General features: G+C 38.0%; 1 protein-coding gene across 1 annotated transcript in view; it reads right to left on the bottom strand.

The window, feature by feature from the left end:
* The window catches only part of LOC117324395 (protein trachealess-like), a 119,292-nt gene that overhangs the window by 35,941 nt on the left and 64,629 nt on the right, over positions 1-18,722 (bottom strand). Inside the window, exon 5 of the mRNA XM_033880240.1 lies at positions 10,819-10,908. Within this exon, the coding sequence (XP_033736131.1) occupies positions 10,819-10,908 (90 nt within the window). The remainder of the gene's footprint in view (positions 1-10,818; positions 10,909-18,722) is intronic.

Genomic DNA, 18,722 nt, shown 5'->3' with positions numbered 1-18,722 from the left:
GTAGCGATTTGAAGGAATTACCTCTATTTCCCCCATTAGGCCCCGCCCCTTTGGCCCCTTGGGGGTCAGAGTCACCATTTATGCAAAATCTGTTCCCCTTCCCCAAAGGATGCTTCTGACCAAATTGGGTTCAAATCCATTCATAACTTTAGGACAAGTAGCGATTTGAAGGAATTACCTCTATTTCCCCTAATGGGCCCCGCCCTTTTGGCCCCTTGGGGGTCAGAGTAACCATTTATGCAAAATCTGTTCCCCTTCCCCAAAGGATGTTTCTGACCAAATTGGGTTCAAATCCATTCATAACTTTATGACAAGTAGCGATTTGAAGGAATTACCTCTATTTCCCCATTAGGCCCCGCCCCTTTGGCCCCTTGGGGGTCAGAGTCACCATTTATGCAAAATCTGTTCCCCTTCCCCAAAGGATGTTTCTGACCAAATTGGGTTCAAATCCATTCATAACTTTATGACTAGTAGCGATTTGAAGGAATTACCTCTATTTCCCCATTAGGCCCCGCCCCTTTGGCCCCTTGGGGGTCAGAGTCACCATTTATGCAAAATCTGTTCCCCTTCCCCAAAGGATGTTTCTGACCAAATTGGGTTCAAATCCATTCATAACTTTATGACTAGTAGCGATTTGAAGGAATTACCTCTATTTCCCCATTAGGCCCCGCCCCTTTGGCCCCTTGGGGGTCAGAGTCACCATTTATGCAAAATCTGTTCCCCTTCCCCAAAGGATGTTTCTGACCAAATTGGGTTCAAATCCATTCATAACTTTATGACTAGTAGCGATTTAAAGGAATTGCCTTAATTTCCCCTATTGGGCCCTGCCCCTCAGGCCCCTTGGGGGTCAGAGTCACCATTTATGCAAAATCTGTTCCCCTTCCCCAAAGGATGTTTCTGACCAAATTGGGTTCAAATCCATTCATAACTTTATGACAAGTAGCGATTTAAAGGAATTGCCTCAATTTCTCCTATTGGGCCCTGCCCCTCAGGCCCCTTGGGGGTCAGAGTCACCATTTATGCAAAAGCTGATCCCCTTCCCTAAAGGATGTTTCTGACCAAATTGGGTTCAAATCCATTCATAACTTTATGACTAGTAGCGATTTGAAGGAATTACCTCTATTTCCCCATTAGGCCCCGCCCCTTTGGCCCCTTGGGGGTCAGAGTCACCATTTATGCAAAATCTGTTCCCCTTCCCCAAAGGATGTTTCTGACCAAATTGGGTTCAAATCCATTCATAACTTTATGACTAGTAGCGATTTGAAGGAATTACCTCTATTTCCCCATTAGGCCCCGCCCCTTTGGCCCCTTGGGGGTCAGAGTAACCATTTATGCAAAATCTGTTCCCCTTCCCCAAAGAATGTTTCTGACCAAATCGGGTTCAAATCCATTCATAACTTTATGACTAGTAGCGATTTGAAGGAATTACCTCTATTTCCCCATTAGGCCCCGCCCCTTTGGCTCTTTGGGGGTCAGAGTCACCATTTATGCAAAATCTGTTCCCCTTCCCCAAAGGATGTTTCTGACCAAATTGGGTTCAAATCCATTCGTAACTTTATGACTAGTAGCGATTTAAAGGAATTGCCTCAATTTCCCCTATTGGGCCCCGCCCCTCAGGCCCCTTGGGGGTCAGAGTCACCATTTATGCAAAATCTGATCCCCTTCTGCCAAGGATGTTTCTGACCAAATTTGGTCAAAATCCAATAAGAACTTGATGACTAGTAGCGATTTGAAGCAAATGTTGACGGACGGACGACGGACGACGGACACCGGACGATGGACGACGGACGACGGACGACGGACGCTGCACCATGGCATAAGCTCACCGGACCTTCGGTCCAGGTGAGCTAATAAAGTTTCGTTAAAATTCCCTCAGTAGTTTAGGAAGAGTAGCCGGTACATCGTTGTGTCTACAGACTCATCCAAAAAACAAAGTATAGTGACCTGGTTACGATGGTAACCACAAAATTACAACATGATATAGATTACGCACATCTACAATGTATAAAGGTTATTGCCATAAAGTTTTGTTGAAATTCCTTCAGTAGTTTAGGAGGAGTAGCCAGTACATTGTTGTGTCTACAGACGGACAGACAACCTGATTCCAGTATAGCCCCCAACTACGTTGCAGGGGGTATAATGAGTATATGTTATCTGTACAAGATACTTCACTCTGTAGTGTTCCAGTGTAAATGAGTACATGATACAGTGTAGGACACTGTACAAGGGACTTTACTCTGTAGTGTTCCAGTGTAAATGAGTATATGATAGAACACTGTACAAGATACTTCACTCTGTAGTGTTCCAGTGTAAATGAGTATATGATAGAACACTGTACAAGATACTTCACTCTGTAGTGTTCCAGTGTAAATGAGTATATGATAGAACACTGTACAAGATACTTCACTCTGAAGTGTTCCAGTGTAAATGAGTATATGATAGAACACTGTACAAGGGACTTTACTCTGTAGTGTTCCAGTGTAAATGAGTATATGATAGAACACTGTACAAGATACTTCACTCTGTAGTGTTCCAGTGTAAATGAGTATATGATAGGACACTGTACAAGATACTTCACTCTGAAGTGTTCCAGTGTAAATGAGTATATGATAGAACACTGTACAAGGTACACTTTACTCTGTAGTGTTCCAGTGTAAATGAGTATATGATAGGACACTGTACAAGGTACACTTCACTCTGTAGTGTTCCAGTGTAAATGAGTATATGATAGAACACTGTACAAGATACTTCACTCTGTAGTGTTCCAGTGTAAATGAGTATATGATAGAACACTACAAGATACACTTTACTCTGAAGTGTTCCAGTGTAAATGAGTTATAGAACACTGTACAAGATAATTCACTCTGTAGTGTTCCAGTGTAAATGAGTATATGATAGGACACTGTACAAGGGACTTTACTCTGTAGTGTTCCAGTGTAAATGAGTATATGATAGGACACTGTACAAGATACTTTACTCTGTAGTGTTCCAGTGTAAATGAGTATATGATAGAACACTGTACAAGATACTTCACTCTGTAGTGTTCCAGTGTAAATGAGTATATGATAGGACACTGTACAAGGGACTTCACTCTGTAGTGTTCCAGTGTAAATGAGTATATGATAGGACACTGTACAAGATACACTTTACTCTGAAGTGTTCCAGTGTAAATGAGTATATGATAGAACACTGTACAAGGGACTTTACTCTGTAGTGTTCCAGTGTAAATGAGTATATGATAGGACACTGTACAAGATACACTTTACTCTGAAGTGTTCCAGTGTAAATGAGTATATGATAGAACACTGTACAAGATACTTCACTCTGAAGTGTTCCAGTGTAAATGAGTATATGATAGGACACTGTACAAGATACACTTTACTCTGAAGTGTTCCAGTGTAAATGAGTTATAGGACACTGTACAAGATACTTCACTCTGTAGTGTTCCAGTGTTAATGAGTATATGATAGAACACTGTACAAGGGACTTTACTCTGTAGTGTTCCAGTGTAAATGAGTATATGATAGGACACTGTACAAGATACACTTTACTCTGAAGTGTTCCAGTGTAAATGAGTATATGATAGGACACTGTACAAGTGACTTTACTCTGTAGTGTTCCAGTGTAAATGAGTATATGATAGAACACTGTACAAGATACACTTTACTCTGTAGTGTTCCAGTGTAAATGAGTATATGATAGAACACTGTACAAGATACACTTTACTCTGTAGTGTTCCAGTGTAAATGAGTATATGATAGAACACTGTACAAGATACACTTTACTCTGAAGTGTTCCAGTGTAAATGAGTATATGATAGGACACTGTACAAGATACTTCACTCTGTAGTGTTCCAGTGTAAATGAGTATATGATAGAACACTGTACAAGATACACTTTACTCTGTAGTGTTCCAGTGTAAATGAGTATATGATAGGACACTGTACAAGATACTTCACTCTGTAGTGTTCCAGTGTAAATGAGTATATGATAGAACACTGTACAAGATACTTCACTCTGTAGTGTTCCAGTGTAAATGAGTATATGATAGGACACTGTACAAGATACTTCACTCTGAAGTGTTCCAGTGTAAATGAGTATATGATAGGACACTGTACAAGATACTTCACTCTGTAGTGTTCCAGTGTAAATGAGTATATGATAGAACACTGTACAAGGTACACTTTACCCTGTAGTGTTCCAGTGTAAATGAGTATATGATAGAACACTGTACAAGATACTTCACTCTGAAGTGTTCCAGTGTAAATGAGTATATGATAGAACACTGTACAAGGTACACTTTACTCTGTAGTGTTCCAGTGTAAATGAGTATATGATAGGACACTGTACAAGATACACTTTACTCTGTAGTGTTCCAGTGTAAATGAGTATATGATAGAACACTGTACAAGGGACTTTACTCTGTAGTGTTCCAGTGTAAATGAGTATATGATAGGACACTGTACAAGGTACACTTTACTCTGTAGTGTTCCAGTGTAAATGAGTATATGATAGAACACTGTACAAGATACACTTTACTCTGTAGTGTTCCAGTGTAAATGAGTTATAGGACACTGTACAAGATACTTCACTCTGTAGTGTTCCAGTGTAAATGAGTATATGATAGAACACTGTACAAGATACTTCACTCTGAAGTGTTCCAGTGTAAATGAGTATATGATAGAACACTGTACAAGGTACACTTTACTCTGTAGTGTTCCAGTGTAAATGAGTATATGATAGGACACTGTACAAGATACACTTTACTCTGTAGTGTTCCAGTGTAAATGAGTATATGATAGAACACTGTACAAGATACACTTTACTCTGAAGTGTTCCAGTGTAAATGAGTATATGATAGAACACTGTACAAGATACTTCACTCTAAAGTGTTCCAGTGTAAATGAGTATATGATAGAACACTGTACAAGGTACACTTTACTCTGTAGTGTTCCAGTGTAAATGAGTATATGATAGAACACTGTACAAGATACACTTTACTCTGTAGTGTTCCAGTGTAAATGAGTATATGATAGAACACTGTACAAGATACTTCACTCTGTCGTGTTCCAGTGTAAATGAGTATATGATAGGACACTGTACAAGATACACTTTACTCTGTAGTGTTCCAGTGTAAATGAGTATATGACAAGATGCTTTACTCTCAATGAACTCTTTTACTCAGAGTCCATATTAAACCATTAACATTTTCCCATAATCTGTTAGCTTATTGAATTTTCATTTCACCCAGTTTAATGCAAGGAAAGTTGGGGTGTTTTGGTATAATATTTTTTTAAACTTTCAAAATCACTGAATTCTTCACTTCAGAGCAATTCACTCGACAATTCATGTTTCTACCAGAAACAAAATGCTTATCCATGCATTCACCATATTTATTATCTGTGATAATAAAATGGCTTAGGTACAGGTGATGAGACATAAACTTTAATGACATACAAAAAATATATATACTGTACTTCAATGAAAATTGGATATTTGTTATTCTATTCAAATTTATTTTTCAAATCCATTAAAATCTATAAAATTGTATAAATTAGTAGATATTAAGATAATATAACAATAAGGGCATACCCTATTTTAGTTTATTCCTATACAGTATAGAGGATTAAAAGAAGTTCCCTGATGGTACACAATTGATCAACAGTGTCACATTGTTCAGGATGGATTGACCTAGAGGCCGTTCTGTCATTACCCAATTAAGATTCCACACCAGTGGCTTATGATGCCAACTACTATGTACCAACACCAAGAAATCATACAGTTTTATATAGAGTACTGCAGCTTTCGAGGACATTCCGTTATGAAATCTTTCAAAATAATTCATCCCTCAGGGATACTAGTTGTAAAAGTGATGACTTCTCTTGAAATATGCCATGAAATGTGTTGTTAGGTGTATTGTTTAGATATGAAATGGTTTGATTCGGGGTCTGGAGCAGCCCTTCCCACACAATATATCAATCAACCACATCCCCTTTTGCCCAGAGACACTGCTAGCTTTGATAGCCACACAAGAGAAATATGGAAATTTCTTCTGTTCATTTGGATGGCTGGTCTGTGGAAGGTAGGCCTGGTGATGACAGAGTGTTATTGATGGCCCCCTAGGGGGTGTGGTGGGACATCAATCGAGAAAGTGACCCCGTGTCGGTGACAGGTGAACTGTTTGTCTCCCCTATAACAACATTAAACCCTTAATTGAATCTCACTGTAGCAAATATGCAAAACAAAATACGAATTGCAATACACTGCTCAATACTATACCATACCAAGGAAGGGGCAAAAAAATCAAACAATTTAGTTTTTCGTCAGATCAGTGGGGAATTGAGCTGAGAGTCTATCAATTGAAGACAATCATTAGACTTGGATAAACCGGGGACTACAGGGTTCTGGGGTAGAATGGCGGGCCTGTATTGCCTTAGATTTGCAGTATTTAGTTAATGGCGATTACCACCCTATTTGTATGCATACAGAGGTCTGGTGTCCGTAGAGCGTTGACAGACGAAAATTCTGTGTAACGACATTCACCTAATCTCCCACATCATGGACTGATGGATGGACATTTTCTACTCAACAAATCCCTTACATCGAGATTTATCATGTTTTTCTTCCATTTGAGCCTTGTTTTACTTCCGACAAGCTCTCCATTGAGAATGTGACTTTTAATGAAGTACAATATGAACAAGATCAATTATCTCATTCCGCCTCATTCCTTCGTTAAAGTTCGTATTCTCAATACAGCCTTGTAGCATTGTTTTACCCATAAAACTACATACCACTTACAATAACTTTTCAGGATTTTTAAACTTTTTTTTTCTTAAGTATGATTCAGGCTAGTAAAACTTTCTTTAATATTCAATAAAAAAAATTCTTGCAATTACATTTTACTTTTGATATGAAGTCATTATTCCCTTTGCTTTAGATTAAGTAATCCACAAGGATTCAGATATAAGACAGAGAAGATATCTATAATAATCCACAAGGATTCAGATATAAGACAGAGAAGATATCTATAATAATCCACAAGGATTCAGATATAAGACAGAGAAGATATCTATAATAATCCACAAGGATTCAGATATAAGACAGAGAAGATATCTATAATAATCCACAAGGATTCAGATATAAGACAGAGAAAATATCTATAATAATCCACAAGGATTCAGATATAACACAGAGAAGATATCTATAATAATCCACAAGGATTCAGATATAAGACAGAGAAGATATCTATGATAATCCACAAGGATTCAGATATAAGACAGAGAAGATATCTATAATAATCCACAAGGATTCAGATATAAGACAGAGTATTATCTATAATAATCCACAAGGATTCAGATATAAGACAGAGAAGATATCTATAATAATCCACAAGGATTCAGATATAAGACAGAGAAAATGTCTATAATAATCCACAAGGATTCAGATATAAGACAGAGAAAATATCTATAATAATCCACAAGGATTTAGATATAAGACAGAGAAGATATCTATGTGACATGGTCTCTCCTCAATATCACAACAGTAAATTTACTGACTAATCTGTGACAGGCTATCAAAAACTACCATTTCATGACAAATATGTCTTAAGGAGTGTCTATAATTACATGAATTTTACCACTAACTCAGATCTATAAACCATGTACTAGTAACTTCACTCACACATATTACAGTAGGGTAATTGGACAAAGTTATAATTACATGTATTTTACCACTAACTTCACTCACACATATTACAGTAGGGTAATCCGACAAAGTTATAATTACATGTATTTTACTGCTAACTTCACTCACACATATTACAGTAGGGTAATCCGACAAAGTTATAATTACATGTATTTTACCGCTAACTTCACTCACACATATTACAGTAGGGTAATCCGACAAAGTTATAATTACATGTATTTTACCGCTAACTTCACTCACACATAATACAGTAGGGTAATCCGACAAAGTTATAATTACATGTATTTTACCGCTAACTTCACTCACACATATTACAGTAGGGTAATCCGACAAAGTTATAATTACAGTCAAACCTGTCATATGTGACCTTCCAAGGGAGTCAATAAAAAAGGTCACATATGACAGGTGGTCTCTTAATCCAGGTTCAAAGAAAATTACCCGAAAAGGAAAGTTCATGATTATTCTGCCACATATGTAAAATTTATCAGCTACAAGTATTAGTACATATATGAAAAGGAATTACCTCGGTCATCATTAAAGATTGTGAATATAATCAAATCTGTAAGAGACCTCTTGAGGAAAACGAAAGAAAAAAAAGAAGAAAAAAAAAGAAAAAGAAAAAATCACTATTCACTTAATGAAATAAAATGCTTATAATAATGGACAATATATAAAAAATATCCCCATTTCTACATATGCAGTACAATATTTTTTTTTTTAGATTTATTCAGTTTCTTTTATTTTCATTAATATATATATTTAAATTCTTTTAGCATGTTACAATATTTTTTTTTTAATTTTAAAATACAAAAAATAATCAAAGAGTTTGAATGGCTTATTTGATTATTTCCAGTGCCGGATACATTTACAAAAACAAACAAAAAAACTTTTTTTTTTTTTTTTTTTTTTGCATTCCTGAATTCCTGGTCCGGACTTCCGTCCGGATTATTAGTTACGTAACTGCATTTCCTTCATAACGATGGAGACGTTTTTAACTGGCAAATATCTGTCCTAATGTCTCAAAAAGAACATAAATTTCAGTTAAACAGTAAGTTGACTGTTTATTCACTCTTTTTCATACTTCCCAAGCAAATGTTTGTATTTTTATTTATCAAAATTTCGTGAAAATCGTCTGAATGGCGAGGACATTTTTTCGCCATATCCCATCTCCTTCTTTCATTCTTTAGAAGTAAAAGTACAGTTTCGTTCGTATTTGGGTGTTATCAGGGCAAAGATAATAAATTCAATACATTTTTTGAGACACAATAAGACATTTCATGCATTTCTGAAGTATTTTTTAATCTTTAAAAGCAGACAAGTTCGTCCGGTTTCTTCTTGATTATGACTTCTGCTTCCATTTTAAAAATCGGAAAGTCGCTGAAAAAAGTCGCTTTTCAGCATTTGGGACAAGGAAATGATGGTCGTTAGTCGCGTCTGACAGGTGGTCGCTTAATTCAGGTCACTAGTATAGTAAATAACGTTGGGAGGGAAAAGTACGGTCGCATATGAAAGGAAGTCGTTTAATTCAGGTGGTCGCTAAGGCAGGTTTGACTGTACATGTATTTTACCGCTAACTTCACTCACACATATTACAGTAGGGTAATCCGACAAAGTTATCCATTCATTGGTGACTTTCAGTGCTTTGTTAATACCAGGAAAACACATTTGCTATCATACTTTGAATATATTGTAATAAACTTAATATATTCTGTATGAAATGAAACATGTTTTATGCATACAATTCAAATTTATGATATATCAAATTCACATTACTCTCAACATCAAAGTCGCATCTATTCTTAACTAACCACTTTTTGTAACATAGAATCAATTTTAATATTATAAATCTTAGAATATTATACATATATCTGTATTTCATTATAATTTTAAAACTATTGTGAAGAAATTTGTTTATTAATATTTTTAAATTCAAAAGAAATCCATCTTCTTTTTATATTTGAAAACAAACTATCAAGTGTACATGTAACGGGCAATACCTGGAGGCTACCTTTAGTGCTATAGTACAGCCAGATTCATGTTTGTAAACTCCTACCTTTAGTGCTATAGTACAGCCAGATTCATGTTTGTAAACTCCTACCTTTAGTGCTATAGTACAGCCAGATTCATGTTTGTAAACTCCTACCTTTAGTGCTATAGTACAGCCAGATTCATGTTTGTAAAAATCTTTCTGTTGACCTCCCAGAATAATGGATCAAATACTTTAACAACATGCTGGTGTTAACTTTTTATAATGAAAGCATCAGTGAGTCAATATGTATAATTCATTTTAAACTTAATTGATAAACAATAACTGACAATACATTAGGTTGATACACTAAAGGATTGATGAACCTTAGAAAACTTTTATATTCTTATTTTCATATATACTCTGAAGCCAGACGTGTGTTTATCTATTTTGTAACTGCTCACACATTTGTAAGGACCATGAGGCCTATTTCCTTTATCTTGAAAACCTCTCTATAGTATTATGACAACTCATATTGCATGAGCCGAGTAAAACAACAGAAAATCCCACTTTTGTAATCATCAATGGGATCAAAATAAAGGTATGATTAAATCCTGTATAGTAGAACCTCTGTATTACGACTATATATGAGAATCTAGACATACAAGCTCAAACCTCTGTATTGTGACCATTAACCAAAGCTAATTTTCCTTCTAAATTCTCCATTGATTAAACACCATCTAAGGAATTCCATCAAGAGTTTGATGTATTAAATACCATCACCACCACTAGAACTACCCAGGAGGAATCTGTCTCAAAACTCAAGTCTGGATGGAAAACCAGGTACATACATACATTACTTAAAACTGTTCAGTGTTAAAATTTCAAGTTTCATTTAAAAAGATACATTCATATAAATTAATAAGCAAAATTCCCTAGAATTCACATTGAAGAGATTTGAATATGCGTCTATTGTATTTTACAGTAGTATCATATTTATTTCCTAGAGCTTAACAGTTTCAGATACTATCCTGGAAAAATACTTTCAAATCAAAAAAGACAATTTTCAATATAAATCGTTGACATAATCTTGTTCATCATACTAAAACAGCTAAATCAGGCACAGGTAGACAGTCATTAATTACTTACCTGAGAAAGACCTAGATATATGGAAACTGTCTCCGATATGTACAGGAATCGCCCGTCACTTGCCAAAGCAAATGCAAACCCATCCAGAGACTGGAAAATATAACACAGCAAGTTAATCAATATGGCATATAGATAACTTATATATAAATTTCTACCATCTTTTTAATTGGGTGTCTGCCCTTGCACACAAAATCATTGTATTTAAACTGTCTGTATATGATCAAGCACCTTTCATACAATTTATGTTACATTAAATATTATATTGAACATATCTGGAATATGTTTAATGCTTGTTTTCTTTGAAAGACAAAAATATTACTGTTAAGCAAATGGTGTGTTGGATCTTTTCAATTATGGTTGAAATACATAAATCATAAACTGATCATTAAATGTAGCTGCCAACCACAACGGCACTATAAATAAACCACCAATTAGTTTATTTGATTCACATAATTTAATTGAAAGACATATCTAAAATCATAAATTGATGTTTTTCATATTGTATTACAGATAGTGGCAGATAAGATCAACAAGAAAACCTGTCTTAAACATCTGAAATTGTATGCTGAAAGAAGTTCCAAAATCAAAAGATGGAAACACAATCTTCATGAAAGCATGGAGTGAATCCCATGATGCCATACAGATAAAAAAAAACTTATGACACAAAACAAAATCCCATTGTATACAGGGCATAGCAACTGGGACATCAGGACAGATGACAAGGACTTCACAAACTAAGAAAAACTCCTAAATTCTGTTGGTTTTGTCCTGTTTAACATCCTATTAAAAGCTATGATCATTAAAGGACCACATCTCTAGTGTGTGATTTAGGAGGATGTGGCATGTTCATGTTTGTCTCCTTGGGATGGCGTGTAGTGCTATCTCAATGAAGCATAGTGCCAAGACACTCCAACCGGTCACAGGACACTCCTTCCGGTCACATTGTAGTGACAACAGAACACCCCACCCGGTCACATACTGACAACAGGACACCCCACCCGGTCACATACTGACAACAGGACACACCACCCGGTCACATTATACTGAAAACGGGACATCTCACCTTGCCACATTATACTGACAACAGGACACCCCACCCGGTCACATACTGACAACAGGACACCCCACCCAGTCACATACTGACAACAGGACATACCACCCAGTCACATACTGACAACAGGACACACCAACTGGTCACATTATACTGACAACAGAACATATACCACCCAATCACATTATACTGACAACAGAACATATACCACCCAATCACATTATACTGACAACAGAACATATACCACCCAATCACATTATACTGACAACAGAACATATACCACCCAATCACATTATACTGACAACAGAACATATACCACCCAATCACATTATACTGACAACAGAACATATACCACCCAATCACATTATACTGACAACAGAACATATACCACCCAATCACATTATACTGACAACAGAACATATACCACCCAATCACATTATACTGACAACAGAACACCCCACCCGGTCACATTATACTGACAACAGGACACTACCCGGTCACATTATACTGACAACAGAACACTACCCGGTCACATTATACTGACAACAGGACACTACCCGGTCACATTATACTGACAACAGGCCATACCACCCAATCACATCATTCTGACAACCGGACACCCCATCCTATCTGAACAAGATGGCTGAAAAACCAATCTTTTAGTAACATATTGGTGTACTAAGAATCAGGACAACATCACCTTATAAGGGCATACATTCCATTCTAGACCAGATCAGATCTCAACAGACGTATGGGTCACCATTTCTCATCAGAGGACAGTGCTATCATGTGTATGGGTCACCATTTCTCATCAGAGGACAGTGGGTCACCATTTCTCATCAGAGGACAGAGCTATCATGTGTATGGGTCACCATTTCTCATCAGAGGACAGTGCTATCATGTTTTATATGTCCATTTTAATTGCACAGAATTTTGCTTGTAGGGAAAGGTCAACTGATTTAGAACAAAAATAACATAACTCCCAGTTAACAGGTCCCACAAAGTTAAACCCATATTGCTTACTCTACATTATCTCATCAATTTACAATATCAATCCATTCCAAGTTAAATTACATATGTTAAGATTTTTTCTCCCTCCCAGTCCTATTCATTTCCTCATTAAAATCAAACTTAAGCAATGAACATAAATTGTTTAAGAAGAATGGTCTTTAAAAAAAACAGCAGGCACCCAGAAAACTGGAAGCAGATCTGCCTGAAATGAACAACAGGTGTATGGCAATCAACAACAGGTATGTGTTTCATCAATGCTTCATTGAAATTTCACCTGATTGGATATAGCCATACCTTCACAGGGAGGAAACAGATGGATTTTTTTAAATTTATTTTTCTAAAAAAAAAAATACACATCTTAAAGTGGCCCCTAAATAAACTACACCTTTTTCTGCACCATATAGAATTTATTAAAATTCAAAATCAGAAAGATATCATAATTCTTATTTAATGCAATTGCAAAATAGAAAAAAAAGGGAAATTTCAGTCCGTGTCTTGTCTTAAGAATTTATTCCTTCTAATACAGATACTGTACGGCTCTGTGACCCCCATGGTGACCATGCTTTCTCATCAAATCAAAGCAATTATCAAATAATCTCAATGTTAAACCTTTCATTTCTAGCATCTGCTAGTAGACTAAAATGTTCTTTTATGTTTTATCAAGAACATTTAATATCAATCAAACATTGTACGTCTGTTCAATTTTAAAGTACCTTATAACATTTTTTTATGTTCCCAAATTTTCTTGCTATTATATATTTCATCACATCACACTTTGAATTTTTCTTTAAAAAGTCATACGCATGAAATTAACATTAAAGTCAAGATATTTTTGGAAACGGAGGAGAAAAATATATAACAGAATATGATAAGTATTGTCAAATGAAACTGTGACCGTGTTCTGTCTAATCATCCAGATTAAACTCTATACAAAACTTTCAATGGCCAGATGGAGGCAAGGCCAGGCTACCTAGGAGAGAAATCACAATTTAACTATGTATGGGAGGGTTGAATTCACATCTTGCCTCTGACTTTGTTAATGATGATGTGTGCAAGTAGGAGTGGGGATCTTTCTCCAGTTCATTCTGGTGCATCCGACAAAAGCACCAGATTCATATAATACATATGCTATACATCAAATACAGATACTCTCGTTTCATTACAAATTACACTATTTTAAGAGTTTCTTTTGTAGCTTTTGGTAATTCTAATTAAGATAAAATTCTTTAAACATCTTTTACATAATGACTGCAAACAAATACAAAAGTACAAGAAGAAAGTAGAAGAAAGTTAAGAATAAGTGTGGAACTTAAAATGCACTGGATGTTAGATGTACACATTAAGAATCGTACATGTAGGTTAGACGATGAGAGGTAGGGGAGAAAGAGGTGTTGACCTCATGTCCCAGGTATTAACCTTCCATTACAGGGTCCACTAACAAGTCATTAACTGTGTGAGACAATACTGTTAGACAGAGTCTAAAGGAACAATTCCCTGTGCTGTTACACAGGATCAAAGAGGCATTACAAAGGGATAAAACAGATCAACAACTTGATACCCTCCCAGGAAATGAGAAGCACCAACCACCACCAACAAACAGGCCATTCAGGAGGATGTATCCATGACGATGTCTGGTAACAGGAGTATCAATACAGGCCACTCAGAGTGATGTATCCATGACAATGTCTGGTTACAGGAGTATCAATACAGGCCACTCAGAAGGGTGTATCCATGACAATGTCTGGTTACAGGAGTATCAATACAGGCCACTCAGAAGGGTGTATCCATGACAATGTCTGGTTACAGGAGTACCAATACAGGCCACTGGAGTGATGTATCCATGACGATGTCTGGTTACAGGAGTATCAATACAGGCCACTCAGAGGGATGTATCCATGACAATGTCTGGTTACAGGAGTATCAATACAGGCCACTCAGAAGGGTGTATCCATGACAATGTCTGGTTACAGGAGTATCAATACAGGCCACTCAGAGGGATGTATCCATGACGATGTCTGGTAACAGGAGTATCAATACAGGCCACTCAGAGGGATGTATCCATGACAATGTCTGGTTACAGGAGTATCAATACAGGCCACTCAGAAGGGTGTATCCATGACAATGTCTGGTTACAGGAGTATCAATACAGGCCACTGGAGTGATGTATCCATGACGATGTCTGGTTACAGGAGTACCAATACAGGCCACTCAGAAGGGTGTATCCATGACAATGTCTGGTTACAGGAGTATCAATACAGGCCACTGGAGTGATGTATCCATGACGATGTCTGGTTACAGGAGTATCAATACAGGCCACTGAGAGAGATGTATCCATGACGATGTCTGGTTACAGGAGTGTCAATACAGGCCACTCAGAGGGATGTATCGATGACGATGTCTGGTAACAGGAATACCAATACAGGCCACTGAAGTGATGTATCCATGACGATGACTGGTTACAGGAGTATCAATACAGGCCACTCAGAGGGATGTATCCATGACAATGTCTGGTTACAGGAGTATCAATACAGGCCACTCAGAAGGGTGTATCCATGACAATGTAAGGTAACAGGAGTATCAATACAGGCCACTCAGAGTGATGTATCCATGACAATGTCTGGTAACAGGAGTATCAATACAGGCCACTCAGAAGGGTGTATCCATGACAATGTAAGGTAACAGGAGTATCAATACAGGCCACTCAGAGTGATGTATCCATGACAATGACTGGTTACAGGAGTATCAATACAGGCCACTCAGAGGGATGTATCCATGACAATGTCTGGTTACAGGAGTATCAATACAGGCCACTCAGAGAGATGTATCCATGACAATGTAAGGTAACAGGAGTATCAATACAGGCCACTCAGAGAGATGTATCCATGACAATGTCTGGTTACAGGAGTATCAATACAGGCCACTCAGAGGGATGTATCCATGACAATGTAAGGTAACAGGAGTATCAATACAGGCCACATAGAGGGATGTATCCATGACGATGTCTGGTTACAGGAGTATCAATACAGGCCACTCAGAAGGGTGTATCCATGACAATGTCTGGTTACAGGAGTATCAATAAAGGCCACTCAGGGGGATGTATCCATGACAATGTAAGGTAACAGGAGTATCAATACAGGCCACTCAGAGGGATGTATCCATGACAATGTAAGGTAACAGGAGTATCAATACAGGCCACTCAGAGGGATGTATCCATGACAATGTCTGGTAACAGGAGTATCAATAAAGGCCACTCAGGGGGATGTATCCATGACAATGTAAGGTAACAGGAGTATCAATACAGGCCACTCAGAGGGATGTATCCATGACAATGTCTGGTAACAGGAGTATCAATACAGGCCACTCAGGGGGATGTATCCATGACAATGTAAGGTAACAGGAGTATCAATACAGGCCACTCAGAGGGATGTATCCATGACAATGTCTGGTTACAGGAGTATCAATACAGGCCACTCAGAGGGATGTATCCATGACAATGTCTGGTAACAGGAGTATCAATACAGGCCACTCAGAATGTATCCATGACAATGTCTGGTTACAGGAGTATCAATACAGGCCACTCAGAGAGATGTATCCATGACAATGTCTGGTTACAGGAGTATCAATACAGGCCACTCAGAGGGATGTATCCATGACAATGTCTGGTTACAGGAGTATCAATACAGGCCACTCAGAGGGATGTATCCATGACAATGTCTGGTTACAGGAGTATCAATACAGGCCACTCAGAGGGATGTATCCATGACAATGTCTGGTAACAGGAGTATCAATACAGGCCACTCAGAGGGATGTATCCATGACAATGTCTGGTTACAGGAGTACCAATACAGGCCACTCAGAGAGGATGTATCCATGACAATGTCTGGTTACAGGAGTATCAATACAGGCCACTCAGAGGGATGTATCCATGACAATGTCTGGTAACAGGAGTATCAATACAGGCCACTCAGAATGTATCCATGACAATGTCTGGTTACAGGAGTATCAATACAGGCCTCTCAGGAGGATGTATCCATGACAATGTCTGGTTACAGGAGTATCAATACAGGCCACTCAGAGGGATGTATCCATGACAATGTCTGGTTACAGGAGTACCAATACAGGCCACTCAGGAGGATGTATCCATGACAATGTCTGGTTACAGGAGTATCAATACAGGCCAGTCAGAGGGATTTATCCATGACAATGTCTGGTTACAGGAGTACCAATACAGGCCACTGGAGTGATGTATCCATGACGATGACTGGTTACAGGAGTATCAATACAGGCCACTCAGAGGGATGTATCCATGACAATGTAAGGTAACAGGAGTATCAATACAGGCCACTCAGAGGGATGTATCCATGACAATGTCTGGTTACAGGAGTATCAATACAGGCCACTCAGAGGGATGTATCCATGACAATGTCTGGTTACAGGAGTATCAATACAGGCCACTCAGAGGGATGTATCCATGACAATGTAAGGTTACAGGAGTATCAATACAGGCCACTCAGAGGGATGTATCCATGACAATGTCTGGTTACAGGAGTATCAATACAGGCCACTCAGAGGGATGTATCCATGACATGTACTGGTTACAGGAGTATCAATACAGGCCACTCAGAGGGATGTATCCATGACAATGTAAGGTAACAGGAGTATCAATACAGGCCACTCAGAGGGATGTATCCATGACAATGTCTGGTTACAGGAGTATCAATACAGGCCACTCAGAGAGATGTATCCATGACAATGTCTGGTTACAGGAGTATCAATACAGGCCACTCAGAGGGATGTATCCATGACAATGTAAGGTAACAGGAGTATCAATACAGGACACTCAGAGGGATGTATCCATGACAATGTCTGGTTACAGGAGTATCAATACAGGCCACTCAGAGGGATGTATCCATGACAATGTCTGGTTACAGGAGTATCAATACAGGCCACTCAGAGGGATGTATCCATGACAATGTCTGGTTACAGGAGTATCAATACAGGCCACTCAGAGGGATGTATCCATGACAATGTAAGGTAACAGGAGTATCAATACAGGCCACTCAGAGAGATGTATCCATGACAATGTAAGGTAACAGGAGTATCAATACAGGCCACTCAGAGGGATGTATCCATGACAATGTCTGGTTACAAGAGTATCAATACAGGCCACTCAGAGGGATGTATCCATGACGATGACTGGTTACAGGAGTATCAATACAGGCCACTCAGAGAGATGTATCCATGACAATGTAAGGTAACAGGAGTATCAATACAGGCCACTCAGAGGGATGTATCCATGACAATGTCTGGTTACAAGAGTATCAATACAGGCCACTCAGAGGGATGTATCCATGACGATGACTGGTTACAGGAGTATCAATACAAGCCACTCAGAGGGATGTATCCATGACAATGTAAGGTAACAGGAGTATCAATACAGGCCACTCAGAGGGATGTATCCATGACAATGTCTGGTTACAGGAGTACCAATACAGGCCACTCAGAGAGATGTATCCATGACAATGTCTGGTTACAGGAGTACCAATACAGGCCACTCAGAAGGATGTATCCATGACGATGTCTGGTTACAGGAGTATCAATACAGGCCACTCAGAGGGATGTATCCATGACGATGTCTGGTTACAGGAGTACCAATACAGGCCACTCAGAGAGATGTATCCATGACAATGTCTGGTTACAGGAGTACCAATACAGGCCACTCAGAAGGATGTATCCATGACGATGTCTGGTTACAGGAGTACCAATGCAGGCCTGGACTTAGAGGAATGTATCTATGATTATGTCTGGTTACAGGAATATCAATTTAGAGATATACAGTATT

Source organism: Pecten maximus, chromosome 3 (genome assembly GCF_902652985.1).
Source record: "Pecten maximus chromosome 3, xPecMax1.1, whole genome shotgun sequence".
Classification (NCBI taxonomy): Eukaryota; Metazoa; Mollusca; class Bivalvia; order Pectinida; family Pectinidae; genus Pecten; species Pecten maximus.
Note: the sequence above shows the minus strand (reverse complement) of the source record. Positions and strands in the feature narration are given on the sequence as shown.